Source organism: Erithacus rubecula (genome assembly GCF_903797595.1).
Source record: "Erithacus rubecula genome assembly, contig: SUPER_Z_unloc_2, whole genome shotgun sequence".
Lineage (NCBI taxonomy): Eukaryota > Metazoa > Chordata > Aves > Passeriformes > Muscicapidae > Erithacus > Erithacus rubecula.
Genome location: NW_027635860.1, coordinates 8,870,648 through 8,885,921, shown reverse-complemented (window position 1 = coordinate 8,885,921; position 15,274 = coordinate 8,870,648). Strand labels below are relative to the sequence as shown.

The 15,274-nt window shown below is 38.6% G+C and overlaps 1 protein-coding gene across 4 annotated transcripts in view; it reads left to right on the top strand.

Annotated features, from left to right (window-relative positions):
- LOC306814716 (transducin-like enhancer protein 4) overlaps nucleotides 1-12,524 on the top strand; it is a 96,714-nt gene extending 84,190 nt beyond the window's left edge. For 3 of the 4 annotated variants that reach the window (XM_079331069.1, XM_079331067.1, XM_079331066.1), the window contains 10 exons: nucleotides 134-286; nucleotides 1,484-1,616; nucleotides 1,886-2,079; nucleotides 2,270-2,346; nucleotides 5,385-5,634; nucleotides 6,708-6,955; nucleotides 7,845-7,992; nucleotides 8,607-8,757; nucleotides 9,089-9,165; nucleotides 10,793-12,524. In XM_079331069.1, the coding sequence (XP_079187195.1) occupies nucleotides 134-286; nucleotides 1,484-1,616; nucleotides 1,886-2,079; nucleotides 2,270-2,346; nucleotides 5,385-5,634; nucleotides 6,708-6,955; nucleotides 7,845-7,992; nucleotides 8,607-8,757; nucleotides 9,089-9,165; nucleotides 10,793-10,900 (1,539 nt within the window). In that variant the 3' untranslated portion in view covers nucleotides 10,901-12,524. The remainder of the gene's footprint in view (nucleotides 1-133; nucleotides 287-1,483; nucleotides 1,617-1,885; nucleotides 2,080-2,269; nucleotides 2,347-5,384; nucleotides 5,635-6,707; nucleotides 6,956-7,844; nucleotides 7,993-8,606; nucleotides 8,758-9,088; nucleotides 9,166-10,792) is intronic. The other variant, XM_079331068.1, reaches the window with a different exon arrangement.
- Nucleotides 12,525-15,274: the final 2,750 nt, after the last annotated feature.

The window sequence follows — 15,274 nt, the reverse complement described above, 5'->3', positions numbered from 1 at the left end:
GCTAAATCAATTAAGAATGGAAGGAATATGTCACTTCCAATGACAGATTGTCATTCCTATTTGAGGATGGGTCAAGACCAGAACTAGTGGCTACTATGAAGCTTTCATGCTAACCCATATTCCTGATGTTTAGGATCCTTCTTCTCCCCGTGGGAGCCCTGCACACTCTCCACGGGAAAATGGCTTGGACAAGACTCGACTGCTGAAAAAAGATGCACCAATTAGTCCGGCATCTATTGCATCCTCTAGCAGTACTCCTTCCTCCAAATCCAAAGAACTTAGCCTTGTAAGTGCTACAAAATGCTTCTGACCCCTAGTCATAGGCTGAAATACATGCTTACTGGATTTCTGTCTGGAGACAATTCGTATTTCCACAGCTGTCAATAAAGCACTGCGAAGCATCAATTTAGTATTAGTTTAATTTATGTTTTTGAGAGTCTAGTGAAATAATAGAAAGTCCACAGTCTTTTTTGGGGATGGGAAGAGGTTATTTTCACTGGTGGTGTGAGTAGATGATAGATGTGGTGTTCTGAGAGATATTTTTCTCTTCCCTCATATGAAGAACTGTTATTCTGAGAATAAATAAAAGTACACAGGGGTTTCTTGAGCTGTTTTCCTGTGCTGTGGTTTACAGCAAATTCAGTTCCCTGCTTGGATGTGATTTGGTTGTTAGTTTTGTTTGAATTACCAGGCTATATACAACAACAATAATTTTTATTTTCTATCTAAAAAGTAATCTGTCATTTACAAGAGCCTTCCTTGACTTGCATCACAAATCATAATGCAAAAGAAAAGAGCTGCCTGCAAGGGGTGTTCTTTCCATTCCTGTTTGTGGCCACAGTTAATCACCTACCTGAGCTGCACAGTAATTCCCTTCTTGGTTCTTCACAGGGTAGGGTATACAATTATTTAAAGAAATAAAATAAATAAAAAGAAGGCTTAAAGTGAATGTAGTGCTCAGGAAAGGTGATGGAATGACAGGTTCAGACTTGGGAATCAGTGGTGTGTCTGATGAACAAGCCTGTCACAAGAGCAGCACTGCATAGTTCCTGATTTTATATCTGTCACTGTCTTCATCCTGTGTTTCTAGCTCCACACTTGAGTATGAGTGGTTGGTCAGTTCAGCGATTTTTTTTCTGCTCCTCATGTCCATCCCTCACAGAAAATTATATTGGGAGCAGGTCCATGAGCATAGTGAGACCACTGACAGATTTCACATATGCTTCCAATTGTCAGAGGGCAATGATTTTCAGCTGTTTACCTCATTCTTAATCATACAGATTCTCCTGATGAGAAAAGCTGTGGAGGCTGTCCTTAGTTACCAAAGCCACTCTGTCATTTTCAGTGTCTTTGCATCTTCTCTTCATTGCCAGGACTGTTGAAACCCAAACCAAGGAGATAAATATCACTAATATCACTAATCACTAGCTATAAAGAGAAAATAGTTTACAAACTGTCTTACTTTTTCCTTCTTGGCGTTTAGAATGAGAAATCTACCACTCCTGTGTCTAAATCAAATACCCCAACTCCACGGACTGATGCCCCAACTCCAGGCAGCAACTCCACTCCCGGACTGAGGCCAGTGCCCGGCAAACCCCCAGGTGTGGACCCAATAGGTTAGTGTCCATGCATTTTGGTGGTGTGAAACACTGACCATTTGTCCCTTGTCAGGCTCCCTTTAAATCTGTAATGACAAGTCAGTATGTTACAAATGCTTAAACTGGATGCTGAATTCAGTACTGTAATACTGTGTTGTGTGGCTTTCCTTGGCTGCCTGGCTGGTTGGTTTGGGTTATTTGTGGGGTTTCTTGCAGTTTTCCAAACTCACGTTTCATAGGATGGCTCTAGAATGCCTCTGTGACTTCTCATTTTCCCCTCCTTACAGCTTCAGGTTTAAGGACACCTATGGCTGTACCATGTCCTTATCCTACTCCATTTGGTATCGTGCCACATGCTGGTATGAATGGGGAGCTGACCAGCCCTGGAGCTGCCTATGCTGGTCTACACAATATTTCCCCTCAAATGAGTGCAGCAGCTGCAGCAGCAGCAGCAGCAGCAGCTTACGGGCGATCTCCAGTGGTAAGTGTTTGCTGTTAGAGCATTTAGTTTTGAGATCTGTTTGTATTAAGTATGGGACCTGTGGGGTTAACTCTAGTTCACTCATTTTGTGGTTTGGGGAGTGTGCTATGGAGAAGATGAATTAAACAGTCTTCCTTTGCCTCACTCTCACTTTAATACACCTTTTTGTTTTGCTTGGGGAAAACTATAGGTTGGTTTTGATCCCCATCATCACATGCGAGTCCCAGGCATCCCTCCTAATCTCACAGGCATCCCAGGAGGAAAACCGTGAGTATCAAACATTCTGCTTTAAAAGTCAATCATGTGTTGGAAGTCATTGCTGGTTGGCATTCCCCTTAGCTACTGAGAACTATTGTGTGAATAGAAGTAAGTATAGCTATTCAGCAAGAGCTGGAGAATCTCTGTGTAATCTTAAAGTTGCATTTGTAAATTTGTTTTGAAGACTAATAGCAGTTGACATGGATTGGGTGATACAAAGTAGAGGAGACAGAAATAAATGGAAAAAGGAGATGAACTTAAAATCTGACTGGTTGGTCTATTATGGAAATGCAAGCTGGAATGGGATCTCAGCTTTCCATCTCTACTGTACTCTGCTCTTCTCAGTTTAAAAAAATTATTTCTTTGTTCACAAAAGGTTTGCAATTACTTGCAAGCTTAGCAGCTGTGTGCAGAAAAAGGAATACTGAAATGTTTTGTTTGATTGAAAATACTGGAAAGAATTATTTTATGATAATACTCAGATTCATCCTTGATGGAACTGACCCGTATAATGTGACCTGCTTTACCAGGCTTTTCGTGTTGTGAGCCTTGGAAGAAAAATTACAGAGACAAAGAACTCTCTGCTAACATTCCTCTTGAGGCAGAGAGGAGAAAAACTAAAGCGGCTATACAAACTGGATCATATTGATCCAGATTTTCTTTAAGGTTCATCCAGTCCCACTTCCTTGTGGCACTTTTGGGAGGCTGTGACCATTTCTTACTGTGAAGTTTGACATGTTTGTGCCAGTCCTTCTCCAGCTCTTTTATGTGTGAACATGTTTGCGTAGGAGTGGTTGGGGTTAGCCACACACTTGGATTTGTGTGAGTAAATGCATACACTTAGCTTGCAGACACCCGGGATTAACAATATGATGACAAGTGGCCAGGTCTAGTGCCTGTAACTCCTCGTGCACACACATCACACAAATCATGAGCCAGCCCTCATCTCTCAGGCATCGCACACTGGTAGCCACAGTAATTTACTTTTCTGCTAGTTGTGCCACCCTGTTAGGTGAATGCATAAGGCAGGTGTGGAAGTTGATGTACAGCAGCTTGCACACCAACTGCTTGCATTAAAAATTCTGTGGGGCACAGATCTTCATCCATTATATACAGTGGGCTCTAGGAAATGTCTTGATGTAATGTTCAAATGCCCACTGGATTTAAGTTCATCCCTGATGCAGTCAGTCACCTGGAAAGAAGTGTCTCTGGATCTACTAGGCTTTGCTTGCTGTGGTGAGAGTAATGGCAATTGCAGGGGTTCAGAGACCTCTGTGCTCACGTCTTACTTCTGTTAAAATTGAGGGGAATAAAACATGAGGCAAACTGAAATCAAATCACTTAAATTCTGGTATATCTCCAAGATTTTTAAATGTTGTTGCTCTGTTGATATCTGTTTTAAATATTTAAATATAGCTGTGACTTGTCTACCAGAGGACTTGAAACTTTTAAAATCTGTGGGGTTTTTAGCATGATTGTATTGACTTTTCTTCATTTTGAGTGTGATAGTTCTCACACCTTCCAGGATTGTTATTTACCTTATACAGAAATTTGTGTAAATTCTCTGCACTGTTGAGTGTCCTGAAATGGAGTGGGCAGCATATGGTACATTTGGGATCTGGCTCTTAATAGCAATTTTTTCACTTTGGTATTATATCAACTCTTGAGTATTCCACAGTGTATAAATACTGAAAGATAGTGTACAAATAGGAAAAATAGCTAATGCATTTTGTCCCACTGAAAATTATTCATTTAGTGTTAATGCATTGTGAATCTTAAACGACAAATTCAGTAGTTTAATTGTGAATACTGCCTTCTTTAGTCACTTTGAAGTATCAAGGAAGTGAACTTAGAAGTATTCTCATAAAACAATTTCTTCGTGAGCTCTTCTCATCCCACCATTGTGACAATGGATTTTTTGCGAGCATTATGTTGATTTTTTAGGTCTAAGAAAATTAAAACCTTCCATTAAGCATACCTTGGTTTGTATAGGTAAACCCTCTTAAAAATGTTTGCTGTTGTAATAGATGTGATGTATCAGGTAGCATCTCAGAACAAGGCAATTTCACAACCTAACTGTTCTGCCTGGAAAATGCTTTGAGATAAAGCTGTTGATAGGTTATTCACAGGTGGCATAAGTGGCAATCACAGAACAGATTCTTTCTCAGTGAGAGGCCTGATTTTGGCAAGAGAAATTGGGATCTGTAGCAGTTGTGTCGAGTTCATAAAAAAAAAAGAAAAAAACCCAAGCCCAAAACAACCCACAAAACAAAAAATTCCATTGCGGTGCATTTTAGCTGGTCTGTCATGTCAGCTGTCAGCAGCTGTGCCTTGAGGACTTAACTCCTCAGTGCTGGTGGAAGTTTCACTGCACCCTTAGGTACAGTTCTGAGCAGTTTAGCTCAAGGGGCCTGGGACCCACAGTACATTTGGGACAGACTGGCAGCAGTCCAGCTGGAGCTGCCACATACGAGTCAGTAAAGCGAGCAGCCAAATGTCCCCTGGCACGCAGCTACCCTCCATGCTCTGGCAGCAACCAGCCAACTATTTCTGTCTTCCAGGGGCCCTGACCCAACCTGCCTTCCCTTCTCTGCATGCAGTGATATCCCCATCCAAAATTAAGAGTGGTGTCATATAGCTTCACTCATGCCAGAAACCATCATAATGTGAGTCGTAAAAGCTCATTTGATTGGTGCTTGACTTTTCACATTTAAAGCGGGGCATCTATGTTTGTGCTTTGAGGACCATGCTGTAGATAAATGAATGTTTTTTCCATGCATTATTAAAATACCTGATACTTCAGTTGAGTTGAGCATGGTGCTAATATGGTGGTCAGTCCCTACATCACCTTTCACTTAAGGGTCAGACATGATGACCACTGAGGGTCCATTCTAGCTCAGAATATTCTGTGAAATATCTGTGAAAAAATGCATCTGAGCACACAACCTGAATGCCTGCAGTGGAAGCACATGTTTGATTCTTTTTTCTTAAACAGGCTTAAAGAAAAATTCTTTAAATCATCCCCTTAAATTTTTTTTTTCCCTCAGAGCCTACTCCTTTCATGTAAGTGCAGATGGCCAGATGCAGCCAGTTCCTTTCCCTCCTGATGCCCTCATCGGCCCAGGAATCCCTCGCCATGCCCGGCAGATCAACACCCTGAACCACGGGGAAGTTGTGTGTGCAGTTACCATCAGCAACCCCACGAGACACGTCTACACGGGTGGCAAGGGCTGTGTCAAGGTTTGGGACATCAGCCACCCTGGCAACAAGAGCCCTGTCTCTCAGCTGGACTGCCTGGTAGGTGAATAGCAGCATACAGCACTGAAAGAAGATAGGATGTTGTGTTAAGATTGCAGTGATACCACTGAGGTGTAAAGGGCAAGTGGGTATTTGGTTTCTGTCATGGTATCACAGGTTGGTAGTGCGTTTGTAATTCCGTTGTTTCTATTAGAGCTGAGGTTGAAGTATGTTCCTCACCATACTTGTGGGTTTTTTCCCCCACAAAGAATCAAAACATTTTTAATATCCTAAATTTGTGGTAGGAGGAAAGATCAAAAGCAGCACAGCAAATATTGTTTATAAACTTTGACATTTTCTGGCAATCTTGCAGCTTGCTGATACCCTATCATGCTAAAAATTTCTGTCTTGCAGCTGTATTCTCTACAAATATTTGGGGATTGTGTCACATATTTTGTGTATGAATGCATTGACCTGTCTTAATGTGGCAATTAAAAATATGCCTGAGTGTTATGCACAAATTATTTGAATGTGCAAACAAGATGAACTATTGTTAGCAGATTTTCTCTTGTCATTTACCAGTTCTTGGTGAGATGATGCTGCTTGTTACAGAGGCAGTAAAATGAGAACTATGCAGCACGTGTAGACTTATAATGAATTGCTACACAAGTTGCTACACAAAGGAGGAAAATTGCCCAAATATTTTCCTCTGACATCCCCTATATGGTGGCAGCAAGTCTCACTGGAATGGGAAGGGGGAAAGTGTGCAGGGAATTTGGTACTCCCCCATGCTGAGAGGTTAATGTGCTGAAATAAACAGAGTATAAAAATACAACTTTCTACACCAGCTGTCAAATTCAGCTATCTTGAATTGTTTTGGGCTGGGTTCAGGTCTTTGCATTTTGATGCTAATTAAGATTAAATATCTCTCACTGCTGAATTTTGTAGATCAAGTTGAAGTACTTCCCTAATGTCATGTAATTTTCTAGCATTAATACACTTTATCATTGTCATAAGTATAAATGGCTCATTAAAACCAGGAGGGAATACAATACTTTTATGGATTTCTGCTCTCATGTTAATGCTGTTTTCTTTCCTCATGAGTAATCTCTTGATGGCTTCTGTCTCCACAGAACAGAGACAACTACATCCGTTCCTGCAGATTGCTCCCTGACGGCCGCACCCTGATTGTTGGTGGGGAAGCCAGCACATTATCCATTTGGGACCTGGCAGCTCCAACTCCTCGCATCAAAGCTGAGCTGACATCCTCAGCACCTGCCTGCTATGCTCTGGCTATCAGCCCTGATTCCAAGGTGTGCTTTTCCTGCTGCAGTGATGGGAACATTGCAGTGTGGGATCTGCATAACCAGACTTTAGTAAGGTAGGTCGACCAAAGTGATCATCTGGTTTTGGAGAATTATTTAGATGCAGCCACAAATGTGCTTGTGCTTATATATTCTATTTTCTCCATGCATAGATGCTTCCAGTATTTTCTTGTTCAACATAGGCATGGTAATGCCTTGACAAATTGTCTATAATTATTTATAGGTTTGAGAGTTTTGTCATTCCAGGCCTTTTGATCAGCCCATAACTATAGTACCCTAAATATCAGCTGATGTCAATACTGCTGTAGCTTCCTTCAACAGATGATTTTCTTTGTTTCCGTGCAATATGCTGCTCTTACTCTAATCTCTTTAATCAGAGATCCAGCAAATATGTCTTGGGTAAAGGCATGTGTAAATTACTGCATTGCAGACTTAGCCTTTCAGGAGTATGGCTTGGTGCTCAGCACTGATGGAGAGTAAGTTAAGAGCTGGTCACACGATTCTCTCTGGGCACTGCACTGTGTATATGTTGTTACATGTAATATCAGCTTGCATGTAAAGTCAGGCTTTTACTAACTGATGTTGCCATTTAGAGTGCTTTTTTTTTTTTTTAACTTCGGTGGTCTGCACGTTTTTCTTAAACTAAGGTAATTTCGCTTTTCATGCTACAGTCTTCTGGGGAGAATAACTATCTTGAGTAGTGGGTATCACACAGCCAGCAGCAAAGATTTCCAGAGTACCTGGCTCTTTTGAAGTGTTCCTTTTGAAATCATATTAGCTGTCTGGCCTGATTGCATCATGAATTCATCAAAAAACTCACATGATTGTCCCAGAGTTTGTATTAGTCTGGGATTGCTATTTGAATCTAAGTTGCATCTGAGAGACTGGAAGAAGGTATTTTGTAATATTGCTCAAAATGTGCTTATCTTCTTTTAATATTTTCAGGCAATTTCAGGGCCACACAGATGGAGCGAGCTGTATTGACATTTCTAATGATGGCACCAAATTATGGACAGGAGGTCTGGACAATACAGTCAGATCCTGGGATCTCAGAGAAGGGAGACAGCTACAGCAACATGACTTCACATCACAGGTTCAGTTTTTGAACCTTTGGCCTGTTAAGAAAACTTTCTCATGATTTTTAAATGCAGACAAAGATTTTTAAATTCTTTTTTTCTTTATAAGCAAAAGAAACAGTCTCAAGAAGGACTCCAAAGAACTTTTCACTTAGTCTCATATTCCATACTCTCATTTTTGTTTGTTTTTTTTTCTTGTGGCAGCCAAATGTCTATCTGGATTATGACTGTTTGACAGATTAGTACCTCTCCCATGAGAGTAATGGAGAAGTTTTATAAAACAAATGCCAGATTAAAATATCCCTGTCTGTTGCCATTTCTGTAGATGCTAGTTCAAAAATATTTCATGAAAACATTTCTAAAAGCTGTCAGATAAGTGTGGACATTAACTTTTATAGTTTGATTCAGTACTTCACTATTGCAGTTTAATGACATTTAATAGCATAGTTTTGCAGCTGTGTTTGCATGAACAAATTTATCTTGATTACTGTAGTAATTGGATTATCATGTTTTTCAAACTGCAGTAGACCAAAACTGAGTTTGCATAGTGCTAACAGTGTAGCAAGGGTCAGTTTTGAATATCTCGAGCTCATTCCTTTACTGATTGAAGCATGTGCTGTGCTAATTACAGATCTTCTCACTGGGCTACTGTCCAACTGGTGAGTGGTTGGCAGTAGGAATGGAGAACAGCAATGTTGAGGTGCTGCATGTTACTAAGCCAGACAAGTATCAGCTACATCTTCATGAAAGCTGTGTGTTGTCACTCAAGTTTGCTCACTGTGGTAAGCAAATCTTTCTATATCAGTGTTTTCCTTCACCAAAAATTCATTCAAGGTTACCTTCAAATGAAAGTGCAATATAGTTATTAAACTACAGTGTGTAGTTCAAAATTAGGTATTAAATTTAAATATTAAGTTTAATAAAAAACTCTATCTGACTGCTTTTTTCTATATACTGCTTATTTTGTGATGGAACATCGTAGAGCAACTAGATGAAAATGTTACTGTTCTTGGGATATGTGTGAATGCTTTGTTGTTATGATCATCTGTTTCTTTTCAAGGTGTATTCCTTGAAAACAAAATGCAGCAATAACATTTAAACAATCTGTTGCAGGCAAATGGTTTGTAAGCACTGGAAAAGATAATCTTCTTAATGCTTGGAGAACACCTTATGGAGCCAGTATATTCCAGGTAATAATCTCCTGAAAGCTATTTTTCACACACATTGCAGTGCAGTAGAGCTGCACATCTTAGGGTCTGTCAGTAGCCCAAAGAGTTTTCAGGTGGAAATGCAGCTAATTACAGTAGCCCTTAAAGAATTTGTCTGTAATTGGTGAAAAAAAATGCTTTTGTCCTTTCTGCTATTTCACTAATTCAGCTCTTACAATAAAGTAGCCAATGCAAAATTTAATCCAAAATTGTTCTTAACAATTCTTTTTCACCTTTTTCTGCATATTGGGGAAATACAGTACCCAAGTCATGCTGTTAGGTGAAGGTCCAAAGTGTAGCTAAACCAGTGGAATTCATATTCAACATGTATATTTTTCTTGGATGGGATGTGTTGATGGATTGGACCAGCAGACTCTTGAGCTGAAAACTGTAGTGATATGGAGGGGCCCACTGAAGTATAACTGGAAGCTTTAACCTATCTATAATCCCTCTGAGCCCAGTTCTAATGGCATTTCAGTGCCACTATACAAGAGTGAGTTTTTTGGCATGTCTTTTGGTTCTTTCACCTGCAGGCACCACTAGGCTGGAAATTTCTTTATTAAATTTACTGTTTAACTGGCTGTAGTTTAAATGAGCAATCTCCTGTGTAGTCTCCTGTGTACTGCTGGCTGCCACGTCTCCACATTTGGAGACAGTGCAATTTCACATGAGAAAGATAGGGTCTAAGCTTTCCTAGTGGGCTAGGAAACCAACCCCCACAGACAGCCCAAATCATCCTAACAAGAGCACATCACCCTTAAAGGTGATGTTAAAAGCTCCAGTACAGCTTTCTTAGGGGTAGATAAGGAAAATTGTTGTGCAATGAACAGAGGTGTCTTTTGCCAAAACTCAGCATGATTGGGAAGTGTTTAGCTCTTGTGATAACATATAGAAAATTGTGTGGACATATATTATATAAAGAAAACATGCACTGAAACAGCTAAGTAAATGTGACAATGCATACATTTCATCTTAGAACAGACAGCAAAGCCAAAAGAGACAGAGCTACTGCATCCTGCTATATCCTGTGTCCCATCCAGCTCCTACTCACTTGTGTATCCAGTTACACCACAGTGTCTTTTCCTAATTGCATCCTCTATGATAATATAAATTCCTTTGTGCAAAGCTTTTGTCTTCTTGTGTTAAGAAAGTAGTAAGAGGCGATGCAGTTATTTCTGTGGAGTCTCTTTTTTTCATACCTGTGGGTAGGTAGGGCTTTGAAGTGTTTCTCTGTGTCAATTTCTTGTTTACAACAAAAGAAGTGGGAAGAAGATGGGTTTTCATTCATTTTTATGCTAATCAAATGCATAAAATATTAACACATGCTCATTCCTTCTAAAGTATATAGAAAGGACTACTTCTGTTTGTTTGATTGATAGATTATCTCTAGGTCCATATATTCACTTCCCTTTCTACCACTGCTTTATTTTACAAGAGATCTTTCTGTAGAACAAAAGTATTTTTAAAAAATTGCCACTATGGTACTGATACTTTAATGAGCTTTTCATGTATTCCCTATCTATAAATTCTTCCAATTAATCTTCAAGCCCTTCAGGATTGAAGGATTGGAAAGATGTAATTTTCTTTTTCCTTTTCTTTTTTCTTCTAGTCCAAAGAATCCTCATCTGTGCTTAGCTGTGATATCTCTGTGGATGACAAATACATTGTCACTGGCTCTGGGGACAAGAAAGCTACAGTCTATGAAGTTATTTATTAGAGACAAATCTGAATGCAGACAGAACTCCTTCTCCTAGCACTTTGCTGTATATTCCTTTTTTTTTTTTTTTTCTTTCTAAGCTGAAAACTTAAACGCTCATCACAGTTTTAGAATTTATTTTTACCTTTTTAACTTGCTATTGATTTGTGAATGTTCATTAAGAACTTGTGATACCAAATTGTCAGATATCTACTTGGAAGAAGATGGAATAAGCATACTTAATGGTGACCTTGACTCTTTAATTATGTATTATAGCTGTAATGTATTTATTTTGTTTAAAGAAGGCTTTCTAACAATGAACTGACTAAATAAAGCTGTCTGGCCCGGCTTTAGTTTTGAAAGATGCATCATATACTTGTGTTTTTGCAGGTGGATAAATTGGGGATCTTGGAGAAGGATGTTCAGGAGATAGTTAAAATTACACTAAATAGACTTGTAGTTTCTATTTAAAAAATAAACTTTGTTATATTTTTTAGTCCTGTTCTTGGATGAGACCTCTAAGTGTTATTACAGTATAATTATTTGGTGGGAAGATGCTGTATCTTAACTATTTTAGACAGTCTTGGAAACTTAGAAAATTGCAAACTGTAGCCAGTGATCTACATGCCTGTGATGAATGGCAAATTCAGTTCACATCTAAATTAAATTCACTTTAAGTAAGAATGTGCTAATTTATATATTTGCAATGTTAATATAGCATCTTGTGTACAGATTTGTTCTCAATGCTTTTCTGTTGATAAACATAAAGCATTTTGGTGTCAAGTTAGGTTTTTTAATATAAACACCTCTCTTTGTTATATTGTAGAGAGTACAATAAGTTGCCTCAAAGAATCACCTTTGTTACTTCTGGAAACTTTTGCAATGTTTCCTTGAAAATGGGGATATGTGTCTTTGGGCAATTTTTCAATTACAAGAGATTATGAAAAATATTTGATATGTTCTTTGGAAACTGCACTGAAATAAGAATGGATGCCTACCAATATACAAACTACAAAAAAGCAATGACCTCTGAGGTAGGATTACAAGAGTACTCATTCCGACATACAAAAAGGAATGGATTCTCATTGAGATAAGGACTTGCTTTGTTTGCCAGCAGTTCAATCCATGTCTTGATTGGATGTCCCTAAAACGGACGCAGACTGAGCCATTGTGCCAGAGACAACGTGTTATCTTTTTATGTTGTTGTTGTTGCTGTTAAACTATGATCTGTGACTTTTTTTTTTTTTTTTTGAATGCTTTAAAAAGAAATCTTTAAGTCTGTGGATCTGCTGATGTACAGTGCCTTTGCTGCTATGGATCAAAATCAAGAGACCCGTGTAGATAAATCTTATTGTATAAGTAGAAAATTACTTAATTTCATACTAGAAATGGATTGATGCTGCAAGTTAAAATGGACTGTTTATTGAAGTTCCAAATGTGGTAGCAAAAAATGGTGTCTTAAGTGCTTAGTGTTTGATGTCATTAACAGTTTCGTAATACTCTACATTGTAGAAAGATTTTGATACTAAACTGTGTCATTGTACATAGTTCTAATGCATTGTATTGACCACCAGTACTTCTATAATGGTAGATTATTGTTTGTGCATTCAGACTTTTAAGCATTAAACATAAGTAACTTCTAAGATGCATTTTTCTCTTTTTTTTCCTCCTCCCTCATTGTTGTGTGTGATAATCTCAGTCACACGTGCAGCCGTTCAGTCACAGAGCATACCACTACAGATACTTGTGCTTTTGCCACTGAAACACAATGTAGAGTTTCAGCTAAGATAGTGAAACCTTTGGATTTATAGTTTCTCATGTTACCTGACTGCACTAATTCTGAGCACTTGCCTGTCAAGAGTTTCCTGCTTCCCAGTTTTGTGGTTTCCTTCTGGCATACCTCTGTTATCCTATACCTTGGGAGAGAGTGAAGTTGAGGACCATTACTGCTCACATGCCCGGTGAGTATGGGGAGCTCAGCAGGATTTGGGAGGGGTGTTGCCCTGCAGCATCACACCAGGGTTTCCTCATCCAGACCTAAAGTTCGTGCTCACGGACAGACTTCTCTCACTGACGTTTGGGTTTAGATCAAAGATTTAACCCAGTGTCCATGGAGTTAATGAACACAAATTAAATTGAGCTAGGGCACGTTAATTAATGCACTGCTGGAGAGGGGTGGCAGAGGGAGGAGTTATGTTGTTTGTAATAGGAAAAAAGGAAATGGAAAAAATCCAAGAGAAAATTTGAATTTTGTTTTTCTGTGACCCATTTCTGAAATGATGCTGTGCATGGTGGAAATCCCCAAGCATGCAAGCCTGTCGTGATATGCCAGCCCGTGGTGACTGCTGGTACATGAACCCAAGCTTAGAAATATTTTGGATTTTCTTGTCAAAACAAGATGTAAGTTGATGAAGTAATTCACTTGTACTCTGAGTGATTACACAGTACTTGTTGGAGGTGAGTGTAGAGGCAAGTTTCTCTCAGAGCTATCAGTTCCTTAAAGTTAACAGTGAAGAGTTTTCCAGATTCCTCCCAGAATAATGTAAGGTTTCACTTGTACTGAAGTTCTGTGCTACTTAATGCAATAATGCTGCATAAAAGTAAACGTGCTACAGATACCTTCTGTTAATATTTACTCTTGTCTGAAGAAATAAGAATTTACTGGTTATAAACATATTGAAGACACCTTGTCTTTTCAAAGCCATTCAGAAATATAAAAGGCTAGGGTGTACACCATTTAGTAAAAAAAGAGAAACCTCCTGCTTGACGTTTTGAGAGAATGTCTTATTTTTATGTAGTAGTTCAGGTATGAGATTACTTAAAACATCTAAGATAAAGCATTCCTTTAAAAAGAATAAAACATTGCATACACCTGAATTGTAACAGAGCTAGTTTTGACAGCAAAGTAATGTGCTTCTGAAGCAGCCTGCCATATATCCGCTTATTAATGTTTGTATTGATGGCTTGTAAACAGTGTTGGAATCAAATTCTTTAATCCAGGATTACTGCAGTTAAATGTGTAGTCATCCTGATTTTTTCCCCTTCAGGGCTGAGTGCAAGTGAGAAGACAGTACAGAGCTACTTTCTGTTCTTCATTCATGCATACATAGGGTCACCTTCCTTTCTTCATTCATTAGTTTCATTTGCAACTGCACAGCACTATTTTATGTAAAGTGTTTTGGTGCAGATGTGTTAGTGCCACAAACTTGTGACCAACATATTCCAAAATCAAGTAGAACCATCTATTTGACTGTATTCTTCCCTTTAAAATCTTCTTTAGATTAAGAAAGACATTTCTTTTTAATTTTTATATTGTTTCTGACTGGCCAGTATAGGTACATGTAAAGAGAACACTTCTTATCAAACCAGTATTTTCTAAAGAAACACAACTTTAAATTTTATTTCTCTGCTTGTTTTCAGCCAAAAGTGATTTCTTTCTCCTATTTCTTAAGCTAATCCATTACATAAAAAGAAAGTAAAATTTACTTTACCAGCAATGATTTTCATGTTTGAAGGATTTTAAGTCTGTCCTGAAATAGTTCGAATTGGATTTTGTGTATTGCACTGAACTCTGGCACTTGATGCACATACAAAATTCCTTCTTCCTGAAACATTGATAGATGTGTGGGAGAAACAGAAAGGTAGCTATGCAGTACTATATATGCCTAGACTATATTCTACAAATACATGCTACATCCTTGGCACAAATAAATGCTTCTTCTGTTACTACTGTGTTCATTTCTGATCATTCCAACTGAAATCCTGATGTGACTAGCTTCTACTGAAAGGTTTGTATTGTGAAACAAAATTAAAATAAAATAAAAATACAGAATAGAATAGAATAGAATAGAATAGAATAGAATAGAATAGAATAGAATAGAATAGAATAGAATAGAATAGAATAGAATAGAATAGAATAGAATAGAATTTCTGTATGTGCAAGAAATTAAAAGCAGAACTTGGGCTGCATTGTTTCTCTTTTACGTTGAATGTACTACCTGTTTGTGGCACCAAATTAACTCTGAATACAGCAATTCAAGAACACTTTAGAACATCTTTAGGAGTATGGCTACTGAGAAGAATGCTATTTTGAATTTTACAGAGCAAATGCACTCTGAATAGCACATCCAAGAGCTGCTCTCACATGGTGTGTAGGAGGGTATTTGCCTTCAGTACTGGAGAGCTTTTCTGATTCTAATGTGTTGCAGTGACCACAGTGGTGTTGAAGAGAGTTGAGCAGTTTGGGCTTGATGTGCAGCCAGCCAGTTCTGCCATATACTTACATGAGAATGCCTTCCCCAGACATAGTAGGAGATGAATCCTGGAGTGGTGTGCTGTAGAAGATCATCTCTGACAAGCTCTTAAATAATGCACCTGCCACGTCTGCTTTTGAAC